Genomic DNA, 24014 nt, shown 5'->3' on the forward strand with positions numbered 1-24014 from the left:
TTAGATTTTACGACGTATGCCTTTTATGGCGTCGGCAGTGAGAAGCTAATAAAATGTCAACGTAGCGCCTTGTTACTGTCTACTTTGAAAGACATATTAGCAGCTCGGCGTTCGAAAATGAACGTTTTATAAGTAAACACTGTGGGACCACAACACTTCCCATCACTCAGAAGACCGTTCCTTTCTATTAAACTTACTGTAATGATGAAATCGACATGTGCTTAGTGAAAACATGTACAGACATCCAGTGTTATGGCAAGAACACTATTGCGCAAAATCGGAAAATCCTTCTCATACCGAAGAGTACCTCACTAACAGTTAAATAAATTCCTTGGCTGGTAAATTTCGTACAATCGAGAATCTTTCAAAACTTCCATTTGTACGACGAGGTATTAACTAACGGGACGGAGGAATAAAACGTAGATTTTAATTACGAGTGTTTATTGTAAACATTAATATGTAATAATAAATTTAATTCAATATTTACAGCAGTTATTTGCTTCTAAAATATCTTACATTGAGTTTAATACAAATGCGAGGCTCGAGTCGTTTAACATATTTACATCATAACTCCAAAATTCAAACTTACTTTCTCTGTTATATAAATAACTAAGTTACTATACAATTGACAATAAATTTATTCTAGCTAAACTAATGCATTACTTAAGAGTATGACAGTCTGTGGGTTTTACAATATGTTAATGAAATAAATACCTTTTAGGGACATAATTAAATACTGAGCGATGGTCTTTTCTTCCTCACACTCTTGCTGTTTTTCCCAAATATCGTTCCGATTACCTGCGACAAGACGGTGTATAATATTAATGAATAAAATATATATGTCGAACAAACAATGAATGTACTTGACTTTAATATTATATTTGACAATATTGGCAAAACATACCTTGGACACAGAGTACGCAGCAAGTTTGCGTCTCGGTGAGGGTAGTAGCAAGGCGAGCGCACGCGCCTCTCGCAGCAGCGCGTGGAACGCGAGTGCTGCGCCCGCGCACGACTCCGCCGCTGACACCTCGTAAAACTGACAGCCAAACCTGAGCGATAATTCCTGACCCTCTTCTGCGTGGACCTCCCTAAACGACATATACATTGATTATCCTATAACGACGAATAATTCTTATTGCTCATTTACAAAATAATTAGTATCTCGGAAGCATATTTCTACCAGCATATCAAAACGAACTGATGGTATTTTTTTTTTAATAACGCACACACTCAACAAAGTCCCGTACTAGGGATACCCGGTGTCGCGGGTGCCATGGACACATACATAGACAACCACAAATTACACACAAACCCACGAGAGAAATAAATGTAGGCCATACAAATATTTCTCCCGGCCCGGGAATCGAACCTGGGACCTCTGCGTGGCAGTCCGGCATGGTAACCGTTAGGCTACAGAGATAGTTAAATTAATTATTTCTATTGAATTAAAATATTTTGAAAACCGGTCTCATTTCAAGATATAAAGCATTTATTACACCGTTCTAAACAAGTAAATTCAAGTACTGAATGTCTATTTCTGATATTATCTCCAAGTTTCCAGAGTAACATGGTGATATCTTAGCCGAATATCGCTTTAAATAATTTTGGTACACAATTTTCTTCAGTCCTACCTGGCGTGTTCGAGGTCACGTTTGTTTCCCAAGAGGGTGACGGCAGCGCAACCCGGAAGGCGGGATCGCTCTAGCAACGACAGTAGCTCCGCCGCAGCGAGGAAAGATCGTCGCTCGCACACGGAATACACTACGGCAAATGCATCCCCCCATCGCACGTGCTCTGCTAGACATCCACGAATCTATATGAAAGAAAGTGTTTATTTTTTATTAAAAATACATTATCGTGTCTTTAACCTTCCCGGCAGTTTGTTCGCATTGAGCCAAAAATAAAAGCTCTCGAAAATATTAAAGTTCGCGGAATTTTACAAAAAAGAACCAATAGTAAACAAACTTTTAACGCGCGGACCGGTTCTTTCAACAGGACATTGTGCTCTCTTCACTACTTTGTTAATATTGGACGATGGTACACTTTTTTTAGGTCTATACATAAATCCAGATACGAATAAAAAGTCCGTGGACTTCATTATAACGCGGTCATAAGTCACGAGTAAAATTGAGGGCAGTCGCTGCACCGATAAAATATATCGGCGATTGCGCAACGCGAAGCTTCGAAACGGTTGTTCTTTTAGTTCCGTTACGGCTTGGAACAACTAATCATCGTTCAAGATAAAACAAAAAGCAACAGCAAAAGAGATTATCAAAACATAATTTACGTAATACGCATTCGATTCGCGTGGGTTCGGAGTGGGCCTGTAGGCGAATCGGTGCAGTACGATCACATCTGATAGTGCGGGTACAAGGTCCATAAACTTTGTCTAATTAAATTGTACAGCGAGCATCAGCAGCGAGCCGGCCCGCGCGCAGATTAACATCTCCATTGTCTACCGCTAAATAAAGATTGGCCCTGTCTATCGCTTCATTTGCTACATGGAACTTAAATCATGATGACGTCCACTGTTTGTTATTAACCAAAGTTATGTCCCCATTATAATCTACTTTGTAGCAACTTGCTTCTTACCGCACAGTTTGACGTGTCCAGTATTTCAACTTCCGAGACTGCACCATCGAAAGCCACTCGATGTTGATAAAGGAAATCTGAAGCAACATAATATTTGTATAAATGGTTGGCCGTTTATTGCACCACAGAAATGTAATTTATACTTTGCATTAAAATACTATTAAAGTGGTAATACCACAACCAAAAGTAATTTCATCTTAAAATAAGTACGTACTAATTTAAATCCTGGCAAGATATGATGTGACGTAAAAAAATTACATTTGTTTCAGCCTCAAGGAAGAAAGGAGACATTTTAATTTAAGTAAACACGCGATAAAATTTATTAACTGAATAGTTAATAAATACTCAATTAGCATAGTGGTTGGTTGAACGAAACAAATAACGTTTTCCACATTTTATACACTGTGTCGTAAAGTAGAATATTACTTATCGATGAACTTACCTCCTGTCGAGCTGTACTCTCCTATGTAACGTTTGGTTAAATAGCGAACGACCACCGCTGCAACAAAGAAGACATTCAATTAGGATACATTTAACTTTAAACTCAAGGGTATCATATGATTACTATAAAGTACGCCGACGTAAGATAATCCGCAAAACACTACCACAAGATATTATAGATGAAAACCCGTGACCATGACCGATAATCAACAGTTCATTGGCTTTAACTTTCTATCTCAACGACAGCAACAAACATTGATTAGTCTTTCACATAGCGCATGCCATTCCTATGGCTCCCGTCTCTAAGGGTCGTACAATACAATATAAACAGTTATCAACAACAATGACGAAGCAAGTTCCGTGAATACCCATCGAAACGCGCTACCGACAAAATGAAGTGTGGAGAATCCTGGCCGTCAAAAGGAGTTGGAGAAATCTATTCAAAAAGCTGATTACTTGTCCGACGCCGCCGCTTCGAGCGTGTCAGAGTTACGTGAGGGCTTTTGATGAATAATGATTACGAGTCCCTAGCTCTGGCGTAATGGGAGATTCTGTATGTTGATGACCTAGTAGGTAAGACCATTTCTATGTGTATATCCGTACATAAATTACAAAGACAATTATATTATACTAAAAAGCCCTACAGTTTATCATTACGAGAATATCGATAAAACCGAAGCACCGGACTTGACTGTGTCTTATTACTTCATCATTATAAAGAACAAAGCGTTGCTTATCTATTTGTAGGTGATTATTATTCATGTCGCATTAGTGCCTATACTGATCAAGAGCAATGCAACCGTGCTTAATATTTCCCTTTGGAAATTGCGATTATCATCAAAGGGGCGTATTACCGAAGTAGTTTATCGTTGCTACCATTTAGGTCTGCGCCACGGCCCAAATCGGTTACACAACAGCAAGATACAATGACTTTATGCAACTGCATCGCGCAACGCATGACAATAGACTCGCCTATGCATTCCGTACACATATTCTTACGTCTATTCTTGTTCTAATTTTCCCAATCAAAGAACAGAAAATGAACTCATCATTTTAATAAACGTCCAATCATAATTTTTTTACGGTTTTCATTATGCACCAATGCCTTAAGTAAACATTTACTTGCGTTTAACACGTTCACATAATACAAAATTATATTAGATCTTTAGTACATGTAACCCTCCATAAATATTTTCACAAAAACGCAGAAAACAAAATGCGATAATGAATGAAAATGAATATGTACATTGGCCAACAGTCAATAAAACCACAGGAGCCAATACTGCATCAATAAAAAATGAATAGCTGTTTACAACCGGCATAAAAACTGAAGTTTTAACGAAGCTTTAAAACCCTGGAGATGCAATGTTACCACATACAAGAACATTTTAATAGCGGTTTATGAAATACATGCAAAATTCCACACTCTCATTTTCCTTTCGATATTTTGGGTGCATTGAATTTTTAAGTATTACTTTCTCTGCGATAAGTGTGATAAAGTTTCAATACAGTACACTGAAATGCAAAAAGGTTGATATATCAGTACAGTACATAAAATTTCATCATTCAGGGGGGTTCTTTAGTTAAAAACGTTTAAAATTACTAGTTTTGAACAATAGCTCATCGATTTATAATTTTGAAGACCATTAAAAGTTAGCCAAGACATCATACTATGGATGTACTTGCGCCACATAAATTCCTGTTTAAAATTTTATAAGCATCGAAGCGTAAAGACAAATTATGTAGATCAAACAACATGGCACCACGCGGATTGATGAATAGCGCGTTATCTAAAACAATGGTTGTATCGACAGTCATCTATGGATAATTAATAGATTAGCCACATCATCCATCATCAGGTCTACCGACCATCACGCGCCATGTTTACTTTATACAAAGGTATAAATTGTATGCAACTATAAACGTTAGAGTCTTTCATCTGCTTGCAACTATATACTTAGGGTTCATTAATAGTATTTAAAATATATCTTCTTAATTGCATGCCTTTATAGCTTCAGACTATACAAGCATTTTATAAATAAATTCGGAAGCGTGTCCGAAAACCTTTCACATATTTGAAAATTATGCACAAGAATGTTTGGATAGCGCCAACGCAAGCAATCTACATAATGTTGACCATATTATAAGAAACTCGAGAGTTTAATCGAGATTAAAAATACAAAAATCAACGCGTTAATGCTCATGGCATGCAATGTAATCGAGGCGTTCTCTCGCATTCCGCATTGCGTTGGTAAGGAATTTATATCTCAGGAATTCAAGAACGTCAGATCGTTCGGCCAAATTGTTCGTGATCGATTTAAAATTGTAGTCAGGTGAGCGCATTACAGTCGAATACATCGCCGGCGTAGACTAGTGATGTCGGCTATGCATCAATATGTGGTCATTTATCATTATGCCGTGAGAAGGTCGTCGGCCATTGCACGCGCGTTGCCCCGAGAGCTCGCACTACGATTGAGGTTTGCGGACACACAACTGTTAACGTCACTTTTCGGCACCGCACCTCGCGACAAGTCAGAAAAAAGTAAGCATCCCTGTTATGGGCTTAATGTCCTTTTGCAAGTTTCCACTTCATATAAGATACAAGCAACCTTATTCCAAACCTGTCCAAATTACCCAAGTTCATTGCCCGTAAAAAAGGGTTGAACTCCTGAGAATTCTACGCGGCAGAAGACTAACAATTGTTATATGTGGTTGTAGGTAGTGTATCAACACATACGTCCTATTTTCGCAAATTACAATATTCGACAACGAATACCAATTAGAGGGAACACATTGTTTATAATACGACCTACATAAGGTAGTGGAGGTAGCGCGCTGAAAACAGGTTACATAAAGCAGTTTCATAAGCACTCTTCGCGGTGTTTTTAAATGTAAAATTGAAGTTTAGAAAAATATTTTGAGACAAAATAGAAATTATACGCGTACCTAACCGAGAGGATGATGACAGAGTAATAAAATAAACTATGTTAGTTGGCCGCGGATCCGTGACCGACGAGGTCCACTCCCGCTAGGGCAGTTCGTAGACAGGATCTACTTTAAAAACAATTTCGCATGTCGGCCCTGCGCCTGTCCGTAATGAATTGCAAACGCATGCGTCGCGGGGCAGCCGCGGCCGGTCCGTCAGCCGTCAGCCGGCCGACAATTAGGGCGGTGCAATTACAACCAGTCGCCGGCGACTCGGCCGGTGGGTCAGCGGCGCGATTTCCCGACGGCTGCGACGCCTGGCGCCAACCAACCAAGTTGTGTAATGTTAAACGTCCGATCAGGCCTTAACGCCGTACGCGTCGAGGTCGTTGCTCCACACACGCTTATAATAGGTATCGCAAATTGTATTGCTATTTATGAAATAAATATGTCCGGCTAATCTGAAATCCTGGCATGTTCAATAACCGTAATAAGAAGTTCATTTTGTATAAGGATTTGTTGCAATTCTTACCTCACCAGGTCATTAACACTGAGATAACAACAAGTCGGTACGACTCGATAAGTCGGACTATAAATACAAATGAGAAATATTTTGAAACATGAACTAAGACGTCCTTAGAAATACAATTCATTCAAAAATTTATTTAGATAAGGGTGCCAAGGCAAGTTGTGGTTAGACTACAAAAGCCTATACAGACAAATATTAAGTACAAACAAAATAGGATAAATTAACTTCGACAACGTTCTAGTTCCATTACACTATCGAGATTAGAATAAATACACAATAAAGAATAAGGATATCAAAATAATTACAAGTCTAACAATAACAAACAATACCAACACTGAATGACTTGCAACTAAGAAAAGAGAACTACTTGTTTGCATTACATCACGGTGAAAGACAACTAAATGTTTTGTCTTCAATGGAATTTAACAATATTTACAAAAGGACTACAGAATAGTGCTTAATAAACAGTGATATCTGTGGCCGTGAAAGACTGACATACTAAACATATGTGACACTCGTTGCTAAAGAGAATTCCATCCAAAGGAATGCAGTGATAAGATTCAAGAAAGCAAATAATGATGCAGAATTCCTGCATACATTAGCAAATGTACTTGAACGACTTATCTAGTTGCTCAGTTATCAATAATTCATGAGATATGATCCCGAGATTTCTCTTACACTAGTTTGATAAGGGTAACAAATTGCAATTGATGTTCTAATTATTGAAACTGTATGATCTCAAACGGATATTATCTAATTATTTTATTAGGGACAACAACGGCTTGGTATTGCTAGTTTATATTTAACAAAGCCAATCAAGTCATCCTCAGATTAATTATTGAACTCTAAATTTCTGTTTAGACACAACCTGCACTTGTTTGATAATCGAAATTTTAATTGCCTCATACATCCGATAATGTCGTACCTTACATTGATTCTCACAGAAAATTAAACAATAATAATAAATTTCAATTTCTCCTGTATTAGCCGATTTAAATTTAATAACCTCTTAAAAGCAGTTTGGCCACCTCAAATTGTAGGGTTCTCTGCTCTGAATTACAGATGCGAGACTGAATTAAATGGCAGTTTTATTGCTGACTACACTACACCCACCAAGGGTATAATTTGTTTGTTTAGTAAAAAAAATATACCTGTCTTGTTATTTCGCCTTGTATACTCAATTGCTTGTTGAATTTTTTAAACAAATTATTACTGAGATTATGAAAACGGCATTAACATCCCTTTACAAGACAATTATTAAATACACAATCACATACAAAGCAAAATAAATTCATACTAACCTGATTTACCGCTCCTAGGGCTCCCTAGGACTACCACCCTTATACGGTTTACGGTCATCTTCATTTGTATAGTCTTTGTTTTGCACTATTTATTAGCAAAACACCTGCCAAATAAGTATGTCGTTACAGTCCAGTCACCATTTTAGTTTATGCATCGTTAAGTCCAAACACAATCTTGAAAATAAATGATGTTATCGTAAATAAGTTCGTAAGACCGAATTTTCGCAAGACTAATAAACAACCCACACGTATGTACGCCACGATGTTTCCCGCGCGACTGCCGGCATCTCACCAGTGCATGCGGATCAAAAGCGCGCGCGCGCTGCCTCCGCCTGCTCTACCTCCTCTCTATTAATATGTACACATAGATTACGATTCTCAGCAACATCGAGCTATATATTAACCAAAATAGATAAATTATTAGAAAAAATAAACTTTAGACATTGGAAATATATATAATTAAAAATAATATAATACCTTAAACCTCGCATGTAACTTATTTAAATTGATTCCTTTAAAACCCTGGCCTCTATGTGTAAATATAAAATATATAAAAAAGGGGCACTTTATACTCTACTGAAAAACCGTCAATCAGTCCTGTAGTAAAAAGGACCACTCTCAATACTACTGTAAGGGATTACACCGCGCGTCTGCGACATGTCAAGGTGAGAGCGCACAGGCGCCGCCGTAAATTCATTCCCGCCTGACGTAATTGGACTGATCCGCCTACACTAGCTTTTCTGCTTCCTCCGCTTCTACAGTGGGCTGGTGACAAAGATGCATCATGGAAAGTACCCATAAAATATGATAGAAACTTTCAAACACACATACATGCAGAAAGTTTTTCTGACCGGATAATAAGGCAACGGGAGTAGTAAATCATTTTTCAAAATACTGAATGTGAGCACAAACCAAGGACCCAAATCGAACACACACAAAAATATATAAACTTTATACAAAAGACCATCCATAAAGAACTTGTAGAACTTTCGAAAATAGAAGAAAATGTATTTGCATAAAAGTTGCGAGCGCGATTCGCGTTTCTCCGCTCATTAAGGAAGGTTGAGGGGAAAAAAGCGTGGAGACGGCTTACCAACGCAAATTGGTCGTTACCGCAACTACTTCCTTGAATAAGCCACCTCGTATTTATGCAATCGCCGTCATAGTGACGATGGCCTTGCTTTCGTACTAACCTCATACATAAACTTCTCGATATTTAGTAGACCACAAGACCAATAGAAATGTTAAATACTCAGTTCTGTTAGTTTACTGCTATGAGTACAACGACGTATTGCCCACGTTTCGATTTTACCGGTCATTATTACCTTGTTAACAAAGGAAACACGTCAGTCAGTCAGTTTTGGCATGTAGCTGATTGCCAATCTACATTTGCCAAAATTGATTGGCCGTGGTTAACATAATGATCACGATCGAAACGTTGAATAATAGGATTTGGTTTCGGTTTATTACGCATTGAACTCTAGAAACGAATTTGCATGTTGTAAATCAATCGATCTACGTTGAAATAAACGCCTGCTACCTAATTTGGCGAACGCGTACAAAATAAAAAGAAAATGCCTTAACCAGAAATTCATACAAACTATATTAATTAAATGTGAAAACTACTCGTGTACACATTTTTAAGATATTCTAGATGGAGTCGTTTAAAACGCAAATCGGGCTTTATTAATTCGTTACAACAACCGTATTATTATTTGAGATATTCAATTAAGGTGTTCTAAATAAATTGCTTATCACAAGCTTGAGCAATATTAATAAACGTTTATTTATTTAATCATGAAATGCGGTGCCAAATGTTTCAAAACTCGCGTGTCAAAACTCGTTTGTTAATAGGCCCAACAATGGCGGCTCTGTTCACACTCCACTATTAAACCATTCATATCACTTCATCTTTTAACCTCTGTGTATCCGAGTTGCTAAACATTAGCTATTAACAGTATAAAAGACATTTAAAATCCAGGGTTCAGATTGCAACTTTGATTAGCCAAGCAACCACAATGCGATGAAAGAATTTACGATCTCAAGTATTCATTACGATCTTACCCACGTTTATAGTCGATTTCCAACTAGAATGAAAGTACTCGTCATACGTTGTGTCATAAAAATCCTAAATATCCGGATACGGTATCTAAACCTCAGGAATTCAAATGGAACAAGTATTGCTATTTCATAATTTGCAGAAGTAGTTGCGTCAAAGCATAAAACAAAGACGAGATAAGGTAAGTGTTTTAAAGAGCAAGCTTATTGTTACGCTCTAATTGCTTAGATTATTTAAACGATCAATCACAAGAGTCGAGATCGAAAAAATAGAGGTGATCAAAATATTTTATAACCACCCAACTCAAACAGGTTTACCCATTAAGTAATGACGTTGATGCAAAACAGTATTTCTCTCAATATAGAGCATTTTTTCTTCCGCTGCTTTAACAAAGCTAAAAAGACTTGCCCAAAAACACATATCGGTGCCCTTCCGCGATGTGTCGACATATTTTAAAATTTAAACGGCCGAGACAGGGCGGTGCGATCATTATTACTTCGTTGTTATTAAAATTGAGCGCAGAGATGGGGTCACTCGATTGTTGCCCGACATGACAGTCACTTACATCGCCACGTTTGCTTATATTTTACATGATTAATATTATTCGACGAAAGCGTCTCAACTCTCAGCCAATTCATATTTTAAATAACAGCGTTTTAGTAAGACTAAACAAATAAATAAAGCCATAAATCCCCCTACACAGACATTGATTAATTCATAATCGATGCATGAATCATTAGAGCACAAAGGGAATTATTTTCAAAACGACCTCTTTGGTTCCGAAGGCTATAAAATGGTTGGACTAATTGAGTTTAACCTATAGGTTGATATATCGACAGGACTAACAACACTAAAATTACTGTCAACGGTCTGGCCACGGAAGAATGTGGTCTGTGAGTCTGGCTTATGGCCACGAGCTCATAATTCAAGCATCGGGCACGAAAAAAATAACCACAACCTAAAAATATTACTGATGGTTTTTACTTACAAACCCCATAAACATTTTTATTAAAGACCGCGAGACGCGTGGAGAATTTTAATCGTGTGGCAAGGAACGTCTTGTGAGGACAAGACTGAAGCTTGATACAACCGCTAAAGGTAATAATAATAAAGACGTTAATAAAAGGGAGCTGGTTAACGCTTTGAGAGGTTTTGAAACAGTCAGTCTTTAGAGGTAACGAGTGCTATCGACCGAAATCTCCAAAATACCCAGTTTCGATGTCGACCATGTAGTTACATAAAGTTACATACAAAACCGATCGTTGTGGACATTTTTATAGCTACAATCTTGTGATAAAGACATTTACTTCAACTTATAGCGGCGACTTTTAAGAGTAGCTTCAGCCGCAGCTCTTAGTTCAAGGTGCGCACCTTGAACTAAGAGTCGTCTTCATGTCTTCTCTACGTAAATTTCACTGGTCGAACATAAAGCGTTACACAACTACCCGTTGTCAACACAACAATAAATTTCACTGTAACATCGGTTACTCCACACATTGTCGCACAAAGTATAAAAAAGTGTGTCATTAATATCCAGGCGTCTCATAATACCGTCTAGATAAAATTCTTATGCGATTTCACACGAATGAGATGTGAGTTAAAATACATAGTGTCGTATGTAATCTGGAATTTAAAGGCAAATATTTTTATTTCTGATTTACGACAATGACTGTGTTCATCGTAATATGTTAAACAGATACTTTCAATTCTAAGTTTAGTACATGTTACTTATAAAAATGTGCAATTGGAAACTAACATTCGAATCGATTAGTTCTTAAATTAAATTGCATTTTATTAACGTACCGGGCCGTAGCACATTCCACACTGGTGGATCATGTTCTAAGATGAAATACCCAAGTACGAAAATGCACCGTGAACTCAAGACAAAGGAATTTTACCTCGATATTAATGTTATATTATGAGTTGTCTAATTGTTGACGATTAAACACTCAGCTTTCTTACTATAAGCCAACGAGAAATCAATCGCCGATATAAATATGCCATTTAAATCTACAGTTGTTAAATACTAAGCACCGTAGCAGTCAGCACCGTGATGTCCGGGCAACAGAGAAAGCATGAGCCCGCGGTAATAAATGAAGGTAATAAAGAGATCTAAATAAATAACGAAGTGTAACAGGCTAAGTTTCGAAAAACAGTAAATAGTGTAGATTTCCAATACAGAAGTTAATGTTTGATTGGTTAAAATTAAGAAGGTTTAGTCACAACTTCCGAAACTATGGGAAAAAGTTTTGAAAGAGATTTCTATAAGCTTTGAATAATAGCGTGTAATGTTAAAGTAAACAGTCCAAGTTTTGTCTTTTGTCAAACTATGTCCACGCGCAAGTTGTTCAATTCTCAATTACGCGTGCGGCTTTCTATCTGAGCGGTCTCTGAATATCTTGTATGAATTTCAGATGATGTAAACCTCTCTCAATTATCTCAGAACTATGTGTCAATTCATGGACTCGCTTTCCTCATCAAAGTTCACCATACGTGGCGCCTGTGCAATTGATAGTTCAAACTCTCGTTATTCAGCTTACAATGAAACGACCATACCCTCTGAATATGCTTTACAACATCGCAATAAATAATGCAATAATATTTAGGGCCCCTAAATTTCAGTAAGGAACACCTGGACTACAATTCTTATGTGACACAACACTCGCCTTGCGACATTGCCGATGAAAGCGGCACGCAATACAGTTTTTATTTCATCCATATAATAAACCGTGTCATCGTTTGCAATGAACCGAAAAAATAAGTAAGTCGATTAGTAATACAAGTTTACTCCACGTTAATGATGATAACGTTTGAAATGGATGTAAACATCAACAAATGTATTGCGATGACGCCAAAACGAAACTATTTTCTTATAACAAATAGTTAATTTACAATTAATTAATACAACAAAAACCTACAAATTAAATAATTACGTATCGGGTACATTAATAGCGAGTTACTTTATATGCGGGTGGCACCTAAAGTTGCGAAAAGGGCTATCTCGCGATGTATCTGTTAGGTAAATAAATACCTTTGACCCAAATCCGTCAGCGTGAGCACGAAACGGTCTCGCAAACTGATGGCCATGGATATAGTGTTTACTCGCTATATTGACCAATTTCACTGGTAAACGACCCGTTGAAATAGTCTAGTTACAAGTTCCCAGTGGACCTCATAGCAGTATAACTGTAACTCCTTTTACACAGATAGTAAAATAACTGGACCCCTCCCTTATAAGTGTATTAGATAGCTGTACTGGCTATAAACTTTTTTGCGGGTCCATTACAACACAATTTCAGTTTATTTTGTAACGTTTTGAGGGCAGTGATTACTATTTAGTCGGGTATTTAGGTTTACAGTTTTGTTGCTAGCATTCCAGTAACATAAACCATGCAATAAATCAATCGGTATCTGAAATTTTGCAATGTATGCTATTAGGTGGGTGTTAGGTGGTGTCAGCTTTCTTCGGAATTTGACCGTGGCAATTTGTTGTGGATAAACAATGAGTCGTGAGCGGGCACACCCCCCGCTTCCCAATAGCGGAATCCACAGAGAGGCATCCAATTTACGACCTAACTGTCATGTTTACTATACGCCATATTGCACCGCGGACCTAAGTATTATACTTTGATACTACAGTTACTTTCAACAAAAACCCTAGTACGGGGGGTACGAAATTGCAAGAACGGTTGGTTGGTAAGTTATAGCCATAACCGCTAGAGATACTAAGTCACAAAGTCGGAAACAAAATCCACCTGCAAACACTAGGAGGACCTGCGCACGCGCTCACCTGCTATGATTTATGCCACGGTACCGCCATTGTGCTGTCTTGGCGGCCGGTCCGCGCAATCTTATGAAACTAGCTTCAAATGTCATATTTGAGATTCACGAATCATTGGAAATCTAACAAGATAGCTATCGATGTCGAATAAATGTATGCGTGTGAAGAAGAAAATTGCTATTTATTTTTATACCGGTATGATATTGATTAGTCTGATCTCATTTTAATACAGGTAGCCCCGACAACCCAAATTGAGTAAAAAGACTGAAAGATTAACAAAGAGAAATGCAAATTTTTTAATTGCCTTCCGGTAGAAAGTGGGTGAACCTCAACACGGAACGGGCTGGACGAATCGGTTTGATTCTTGTCGAAATAATAACAAAGCGGCAACGATTGGTGTCGATCACACACCTGTGACTGTTACAACTGGGACCCAGACTAACCAATCTCGATCGATGTGGTTCACTTTCTTTAAGCCCTTGCTTAATGGAACTGTTTAAAGTTGTAGTAATTTACCAATTATAACAGGCATTCCCAAACTTATTTTGTCTACTGCCCACTTTGAGAATAAATAATTTTTTAACGCCCCCATTTTTTCACCTACTTAAAAACCACGTAATAATTAAATTAATTATTATGAGCTATATTAGCGGTATTAAACATTCATTCTAAACGAGAGTTTTACTATAACCCGCAAGAGTTAACTTGAGACCTGAGCGCAGTCGGTAGTACACAACGGCGCTCAGGTCTCAAGTTAACTCTTACGGGCTACACCTGCCAATGAGAATGATTATTGAAACGCAACTTTATAGTATTCAGACAGAGTATCTTTTATGCAAAATAAAAGAAACATAATCGATTCTAATATAAAAACTAATTAAATCCTTCAGATGAATCTGATGCTGTTTAATAAGTTTGTTGATATCAGGTTCCAATTTACTTAAGAACAGCCGCAAGTCACCACGTTCGGTAACATGCAAACGATTTCTCTTTTTAATAAGCAGCGTTGTCACAGCACTAAAACCACGTTCACACAAATATGACGATGGGAATGCTATCAAGAATCGTTGAATCCAGTGTACAATTGCGGTATCGGTTTTTGTAGCCAAAATTCTTGGTAGCCATTTTTTAACTTTATTTATTTATTTAATCAATATTGCGAGTGGGCTCACAGAGCGTATCCAAAACACCCACAAGCTTAGGCAACATTACAAATTATTGATAAAGAATTGCGATACAATTAAAATAAAATAAAATTATAGATACAATTTAACTTACAAATGTCAAAACCTTAACCTACTTAGTATCTAATTTCCTACACGTAAAAAGTCATTATTTAAAAATATGTTCGCGTTCCTAAGAATTTGTCCAAAAGAATCAGCAAATAAGTCCATGTCATAGTGGTCAGCGAGCATATCTCCGATGAGCGTGAGTGCCCGCGCGGAGGGCGCATGCGCAGCGCGAACGGGATTGATTGATTGATTTTTGTTTTCTCGTTCGTTGTCAATTCTATAAGTTCTTCTTCCAGCTGAGGTGATATTGCTGTGTTGACATTTGAAAACAGATCCAACACCCAATCTCATATTTCCAAGTTCAAAATGTCCCTGTATCGTTCGGTGAAGTCAATGTGGAGGTTTTCCAAATGTTGGCAGTAGGCAAACAAGTCGTCGTTACAGCAGGACACTGATAAATTCGGAAAATTGTGAAACTCACCTCTGCCCATATTCTTTTTGTGTAGAAGCAGTTTGGCTACGAAAGCAGCAATGACACTTTTTGTTTTCATTAAATTTAGTTCATCGCCTTGCTGTTGGAGATTCATGTCGTTGAACAATTTATACAAGTCTGTCATGTAAGCTATATCATTCTTTGATGTAATGAGCTTGTTGCGCAATGCTGTATCTTTAGTTTCCAAGAATTCTATCACAGATTGTAAAATCGAGTCAGACAGTTGCCTCTTGATAGCCAACGAACTTCAGTATGAAACAACAAACGGTTGAAATCTTCATAATTAGTAACACAAAGCTGATGAAATAATCTATCATTCAAAGAGCTGTTATGGATTTTATTGAAGGACATATTGCAGTGATTGAAATAGTCGTTCACTTAAATTTCTAGCAACTAAATGTTGTCTATGAATAACGCAATCTACAGCAAGGTCATCTGGAATTTTATTTTTTTAGTACGCTATGAAGCCTTTATGGCACCTTGTCATAGCCGGAGCGCCATCCGTAGCAACTGATATAATATTTTTCAAGGGAATCTCTTTCTCATCACAAAACTTTTCCAATGTATTGAATACGGTTTCGCCTTTTGTATCGTCTCTAAATTTCTAGCAAACAATAGTTCTTCACATATTTTCATCTTTAATAGACCTCGTGTAAGACAGCAACAACGCTTCATTAGTTGGTAACTCTTTACCACTCATCAAGCTGAATTGAGAATTGACTAGTCCTCAGATGATTGCACAATGATTCTTCAATGTTTTCAGCTATTTGATTAATTCGTCTTTGCACAGAATTATTACTCAAAGGAATTTTTCGAATAATATCTGCGGCCGGCTTATGAAGCACAGTAGTTATTACTTCCTATATTGCTGACAAAATTAACTCTTCTCCGATGTTGTGTGGTTTGCCTTTTTGAGCAATTAACAAAGAGATATTGTACGAAGCTCGAAGTCCGTCGTCATCTTGCTTAGCCGCCGCCGAAGAGTTTTGTTACACTTGGCTGAGTATTATGCTTCTTCTCTAGATCTTAAACATATGCTACATTCTTGTCTTTTTTATCTGGATGCAATTTATTCAAATGATCTTGCAGTCTTGAAAGCTTCATTGCTTCATTCGAAAATGTTTTTAGACATAGAAGGCACAAAGGCGACGATGGGTTTGTGGGGTTTTCAATGAATCCGAATTTAATATATTCCGCACATATTCTTTCGACATTGTTTTGAGAACAAGTATTCTATGAACCAGCCGATTGATATAGGTATGCACAAATCGGGTTATTTAACAAAAACTTGTTAATCATGATTGCTCGCGGTCTATTATCTACGAAAATTACCTATCTAGGAATACTAATAACTATTAAAATGCGATACTGTGTCTGTTGCCTTTTTATTTGTTTGTTTGTGTCTACTTTCATTCCGAAACGGAGCGACCGGTTGACATGATTTTTATTTTATTTATTCAATGAAACAGGACAGATATATGAACTACACGGAGAGAAATATCGAACGGAGTTAGTTTGAGTAATCTCTTATTATTAGTTGATGTTCACAAGTTGAAGTCGAGAGTCGAGAGCTCAGTCGGTGTCTAAAATCGTATTCTAGAACTCTATTCAATGCTCAAGTCAGGATTGCACTGGAAACACAAGCACTGGAAATACGACCCTAATGGAAGGGATTTGAGTATGATTTCGAGTGCTTTAAACCATACTCAAATCCTGACTTGAGCATTGAGTAGAGTTCTAGAATACGACCCTAAGAGTCTTGTCTTCCTAGATGAAATTACAAATCTCCCTCTAAGTCTCTACACAACGCCCCCATTTTTTTCTGGGTCTCTTACCGCCCCCCTTTAGGCCTGCAGCGCCCACAAGGGGGCGTTATCGCCCACTTTGGGAAAGGCTGAATTATAATTTTAACCACCACTGCACTACACTCTAACAATGTCCATGTATGGAAAGACATAACCTGAACGTCACTCTTGTCACTACGATATGTTATTGGAATTTGGGCAAAGAAAATTTCTCGATAAAAGAACGGAACAATAAGCTCTTAATATTTTTAAAGGCACTTGTAAAAATCTCATTGCGTTGTCATGCTTATTATAATCCATGATCAATAACATATGAACTGTTCCGCGTACGTGGGTGTTCTTTGACGTGCTCCCATTTGTTTTATTTAACCCTTAATGCGCTTATCCATTTATACGCGTCCTCTTTCTGGTCATTGTTTACCGGTGGTCCTTTCCGGGATTTTGGATCCCATGATCCGTAGGTGTGTGATGGATCTAAGGCTGAACAAAGGTTTTAAATTTGGACGATTCATTTGAACTTTACATTACGTCACCTATTATATTATTATTACGTTAGAAATTTTTATAATCATTTATTTATCATCGTGATATTTCAAGCACTAGTCACGTATCTTTAACCCAGTAACTAAAACCAGAAATATCTTACAAATGTCCCGATTATATTATCCAGCAGCAGCTCACTGGCAACATTGCGATTAAAATGTCAACAGAGTTGTTACTAAATTAACTCACAATAGCACCGTACGATAAATAGCCAATTGCAAAGTGGGTTAACACCTTTACATTTCGCCATGCGACTAATGTTGAATAGATGGTAATTAGTAAAAGTCAATGCACCTAAAGTCAACATCGAGTGACACAGTAATGCCTATACGACGGTCTCGTAATATATCATAATGCTACCTGTCTTTAATCGCGTAATAGTTTTAACTTGCAACAAAACATTGACTCAGCATTCGTGTTACCATACAATACCGCGAACGGCGTAATGCTTATTTAAAGTCGAGTCTTTAGAATCTTAAACTTAAGGACTCCTTTCCTATAGCTCGTATTTTAAGAATCGGTGCCTGAAACATCTTAAAACTGTTGTTCCATTTTATAAAACCAAAAAAGAGTATATATTATTGAGCCTCTGTTTACTTGAGCGAAATTCGTAAAAAAATTATTTATTTATTTATTTATTTATTACAACTTACACTAACAGCATATAACTAAACATGTAAGTCATAGTCAATTAAAAAGTAGTCGAGTCGATTAAAAAGTAGCCGAGTCGATCACCGCCCGAAACCAATCTGCGGTATTTCGACCACAGAGCTTCGAGCGGTGATCGCCTCCAAGTAATGACCAGCAGATGTCAGAAATTTATGTTCAGAAGAACTGAAAACGTCGATATCATTATTCCTATTAAGAGAATCGATCACAGCTAGTGCCTCGTAGAGTGGTGTCTGCTTTAGCGCCTGTGTGCGGGCGAGATGTATAGCGAACAAGGGATGTCGCCGCCGACGCAGGGGGTATCTCGACATAGGTGGGATAAAAAATGGAATTTGAGCCAACAGTTGGGGGTTGTTGAGATATCCCCTTATTAAATTAAAAATGTACTTGACAAGTGCCAGCTTTCGCCTGACTTCCAGTGATGTGTATGATACCATACCCAAAATAAATAGTGTAGGGTACAAGTAAGGGTAGTACCCGTATATTTTTTTATACAGGAATCGCAAAAATGATTTTTGGATTCGTTCAATCATTGTGATATATGTGTTAGTGTGGGGATTCCACGCTAACAAATATATCACAAATGGGAATGAAACTTTACTACCGCACTAGGATAACCCTGTGTCGCGGGTGCCATGAACACACACATAGACAACCACAAACTACACCCAAATTCACGAGAGAAATAAATGTAGGCCATACAAATATTTCTCACTGTGATTCCCCCATAGGCCATAAATCAAAAAAAATCATTGGCTTATCCCGGTTAGATCAACTCACTAAGTTAGTAACTAGTTAACAAGCTTCCAAAAACTATAAATATCAATGTAATTAGGTCACGTTATCATTCACTTTTGTGCATCGGAAGTGAGCGCATCGCGAGACTAATTATCACCACGTGTGAGTCATCGAAACTTAATCACTTTGTTTTTGAGTGTCACTATTCCAAATCAAGTGTTTACGTGTTGTGAAAGCATGGAGATCCAAGAGCATGGTATGTACTTTTATTATCAATTTTTTTTAATTTTTTTTATGCATATTTTTTTTATATAATTTTTTTATTGAAGGCAGTTTTTTGGTGAAAATTTTTGGCATAACTTAATTTCCTTTAGACCTACAACTTTTGGCTGCGCTGAGCTGCACCTGAGGTATATGGTTTTTGAATAAGGAGTATGTCCTTATTAAGAGCTATAAGTTTCATTTGCATCTTGCTGCCTCTTCTTGGCTTAAAGGGGTGTCAAAGTATGCATGTCCATAGTATTGAATTTTTAATTTTTTTTTAAGTTCAGCTTTCATATTGTTTTAGGTACATTTTTCAAATGTTCTGTATCGAGGATGACAATTTTTGATATTTGGCACTCTAAAGTGGGTAATCCAAATGAAAAAATGCAACACGTCCTGAGCACTTTGACCGAAACATCATCCCTTTCTGACGACATCGAAAATATTGATTTAGAGACTTTAAGCCTTAAAATTAAGAATATTTGTAAACGAATTTCCCACTACTGGGTAAAGTCGAATCGTACTAGATCTAAATTCTTAGAAAAATATTCAGATTGGCTGCATGTCGTTGAAAATATTGATGTACAGCGAACTGAGTTACGTGTATCTCAGAGCTTTGACGAAGTTAAACCATCAACTTCTTCATCGCATGGCCGTCCGAGAATTAACTTTGACGACACCAGTAAACGTACAAAAAGGAGAAGATTGGCTAGTTTGTCTAACCAAGACCCTTCTCTTGTACAGTCATTGCTCAATGCGTCCGATAGCTTGTCTTGTCCTGAAATCGATTCTAGCGAAGTTTTATCGCTCATTGTTGAAGCTCAGTTAACTCGACATCAATATATATTAGTAAAGAAATTTATAGACAATAAGTTTTCAAAAACCATTTTCCCATCTTACCAAAGTGTCGTGGAATCTAAAAAACACTGTTATCCTTCAGATATTACTGTTACAGAATCATCCGCCGAAGTCGAACTTCAAAGTTTATTAGATCATACTGCCAATCGGATTCTCAAGTCTCAAAAAGATGTTTTGGATAGTGTACCTAATGAGTCTCTAGATAAGATATCTTTGATAGGGAAATGGGGTTTCGATGGCAGTACAGGGCATTCAGAATATAAACAGTGTTTTTCTGACTCCACTCTTGAAGACAGTAGCCTGTTTGTTACTTCGTATGTGCCACTTCAGCTTGTTTTGACAACAGATAACAAAGAAAATTCAGTAGTTTTGTGGAAAAATCCTCGTCCTTCATCAACTCGATACTGTCGTCCTATACGCCTCCGATATTTGAAGGAATCGACTGCAGTGTCAGTTGAGGAAGAAGCTCATTTTAAAGATAAAATAAGGAACTTGCAGCCTACTGTTTTCAAGGAAGAAGATCGCGAATATCGCATTACTCATTGTTTGCAACTTACTATGGTAGATGGTAAAGTGTGTAATGCACTTAGTGGTGTTTCTTCATCAAAATGTTTTATTTGTAACGCCTTGCCCAGTGAAATGAACAAAATTGACGAATGTTTAAATAAGGAAGTCGATGAGAGTAAATATGAATTTGGTTTATCACCTCTTCACGCGTTAATACGTTTTTTTGAATATTTTGTTCATGTCGCGTACAAGTTAGATGTTAGGAAATGGCAAGCTAGGTCCGCTAATGACAAAATGCTTGTTGCTGCAAAAAAATCATATGTTCAGACTCAATTTAGAGAAAGATTAGGGCTTATAGTGGATAAGCCTAAAAGTGGCGGAAGCGGAACATCAAACGATGGTAATACAGCCAGGCGGTTTTTCTCGAATTCAGAAATTTCCGCTGAAATTACTGGGATCAAGAAGGATCTCCTAGATCGTTGCTGGATCATCCTTCAATGTTTAAATTCGGGATATAATATTAATAAGACGAACTTCGAAGAGTTCGCTTTAGAGACGGCTCGGCAGTTAGTTGCCGAGTATCCGTGGTATAACATGCCTGCTTCCGTTCACAAAGTTCTAATTCATGGTGCTAATGTTATAGATTACGGTTTGTTGTCAATCGGAGAGTTGTCTGAAGAAGCAGCTGAAGCGACTAACAAATACATCAAGTCTTTTAGAAAAAATCATACGCGTAAAATGAGTCGCATTGTGACCAACACAGATTTAGTAAATAGGCTGCTTCTTCATTCAGATCCCTTCATAACAGGTCTACGAAAGTTACCTGTTAAAAAAAAAAGGTGTACTGTCAAAAGCTGTATTAGACTTGTTATGTATTTAAAGTTAATATTGTTGAGATTTAATGTATTTTGGTATAATTTGTGTTTTGTTTGTATTTTGTAAAATGAACTTTTTTATGTATTTTTATTGTTTTAATTTATTCATTTGTGGTTATTGTTAATACAAATAATCATTATTTACACAGTTTTACCATTAAAAGTCGCAGTATAAAATGTTTTAGATACATCGTCTAAAAACAAAATTACTGCGAGACATTTTTACACCTAAATATTGTCAAATATTTTTTAAAATGTATAATTTTATTAATTTACGTTTACCTAATCATATTTTAACGTAATAAAATAAAAAAATAATAATAATTTCGGAGTTACGTATTTATGACCGCCTTAGTATGGAGCGTGAATCACCGTGCAGCTCGGATATCGAACCTGGGGCCTCTGCATGGCAGTCCGGCATGGTAACCGTTCGGCCACGGAGGCTGGAAAACAGGATTTTGGGCTCTTTACAGGTGACATGTTTACAGTTTACTTGTATATGTAAAAAGACAAATGTACGCCATTTAGAATTGCGAAACCTAAGAATTCGATTCATAAATGATGTTTTAATGAAAATAAAATATATTAAAATGTAACATACCCCATACATTCAACTACATGTTTCCTGTGTAGATTGCACTAGACCAGAAGACTTTATGCAGAAATTCCACATATCTGGTTTTACAGTCCACATTTTGAAGAAGTTCTTTTTAACAGAAGTCCAGCTATTTTGATAACTTGTAGCTTTTCTCTTCATTTCAGAATAAGGTACTTCATCAGGTGAATTATCACCTATCACATTTTCTCTTATAACTCTGTCCATTGATAAGATTAATTGGAACTTTTCATACAATTTGTATTTGCTGATACACAAAGAGGAACTTGGTGAGGTGGCCTTCTTTTTAGTTACTCCTAACTTTCGTCCTTGGACAGCTACTTCTGAAAACCTGAAATAATATTTATTGTTCAATGCTATACTTATACATGCAATGTTATATACATCCATACTCCTGTGTACTAAGGCAAGGAAGACTTGGTTCTACTTGTGTGTAGACAGCTATAGATAGGAAAACTCTACTTTTAAAGAAACATATATATACTAAATAAATAAATATTAGACAACTCCACATATGTTGCTCTAATCCCAAAGTTAGTAACTAAAGCACTTGTGTTATGGAAATTGGAAACAACAATGATACCACGAACACCCAGACCCGAAACAATATAGAAAAGATAATTTTCTATATTGGCAGGCCGGGAATAGAACCCAGACCTCAGAGATAGTGACACTATGAAAACCAATGTGCAAGCCACTCAATAATAGAGGTTGTCAAATATTATAAAATAAATATTGCATCAGGCACTTACGATTCATATAACTTTGCCCAAACTACACTTCCTGGTGCTGGCCGTAAATCCTCTTGTTTTCTTACACATTCAAATATTACAGACGATTGATAAACCTCTGGTATACACTTTAAATATACTTCTTTATCTAAATTTCTTTTCAAAAATGCTCTTCTCAAAGTTTCTTCAGAATAAGGTACTCCAGCACCAAAAATGAAATGTTTTATATAAATTTGTTTCACAAGCAGAATATCTAACAATGCTCCTTGAATACCAACATGTGTCCAACGAGCCATTTTATCACTACAAGAGACGGACAGTGTTCGGTCACCTCTCCCAGGCTTCGTTCGCACTTGACTGACTAAATGATATTTATTTCCATCTTCTTTTGGATCTTGTTCCGAATCCAGTAAACATTTTGCTCCTGTTCTGTGAATATCATCTTCTAACTTCAACTTTTTACTTTCTTCACAATGACCATCATCTGCTGAACGTTTGTTAGACTCTATAACATCTCCAAACTGTTCCTCTTCGCCTGTCTTAGGTATTATTGACGCATCTCCACAAGGTAATTGTGATGAGTAAAAAATAAAATCTATGTCATCTTTTAACACGAACTTACCACTTTCTTGGGTAAATATTGAGGGCTCATTCTTTAAACTCCTCTCTAAATTGTCGTAAAGATAAAGTAAGAAGCCTCTACGGGCAAAAACTTCAGCATGACTATCATTGAGTAAAGTGCCGTCTGGCGTCATTTTAACAGCTCCTATGCACTTTGAGCCTGTTCCTAGAGAGACCACCTCATATCTATCACTTAAAACATCATATTGCACCACACACGAAAGTACTGTCCACTCTTTTTCAACAGGTTTTCCTGTTTTCGGCAGCTTACTGTACAAATACAAGCAACTGTTAACAATTTCGTTCACTATTTCGTTACTAAGCCTAGCCATAGTTTATTTAATACTGTAAATGAATGCTAAGGACAACTTTTTAAATTATTTCTAGCCACAATTATACAAAAACCAGGGCAAAACGGTAAAACTAATTGG

General features: G+C 37.0%; 2 protein-coding genes across 2 annotated transcripts; both read right to left on the minus strand.

The window, feature by feature from the left end:
• Positions 1-437: 437 nt before the first annotated feature.
• On the minus strand, positions 438-8006 carry LOC113231652 (ras-related and estrogen-regulated growth inhibitor-like protein). Its single transcript, XM_026466079.1, has 6 exons — positions 7792-8006; positions 3038-3094; positions 2596-2672; positions 1635-1816; positions 905-1091; positions 438-798 (listed from the first exon to the last, which is right to left on the minus strand). Exons 1-6 carry the CDS (start codon positions 7853-7855, stop codon positions 730-732), a joined length of 636 nt encoding a protein of 211 aa, XP_026321864.1. The 5' UTR covers positions 7856-8006; the 3' UTR covers positions 438-729.
• Positions 7834-24014, minus strand: LOC113231651 (tRNA-specific adenosine deaminase 1). The gene is made up of 3 exons (XM_026466078.1): positions 22984-24014; positions 22217-22562; positions 7834-7895 (listed from the first exon to the last, which is right to left on the minus strand). The coding sequence occupies exons 1-2, from the start codon at positions 23913-23915 to the stop codon at positions 22226-22228; spliced, it is 1269 nt and encodes a 422-aa protein (XP_026321863.1). The 5' UTR covers positions 23916-24014; the 3' UTR covers positions 7834-7895; positions 22217-22225.

This window comes from Hyposmocoma kahamanoa, unplaced genomic scaffold (genome assembly GCF_003589595.1).
Source record: "Hyposmocoma kahamanoa isolate Upper Pololo Valley unplaced genomic scaffold, ASM358959v1 66, whole genome shotgun sequence".
Classification (NCBI taxonomy): Eukaryota; Metazoa; Arthropoda; class Insecta; order Lepidoptera; family Cosmopterigidae; genus Hyposmocoma; species Hyposmocoma kahamanoa.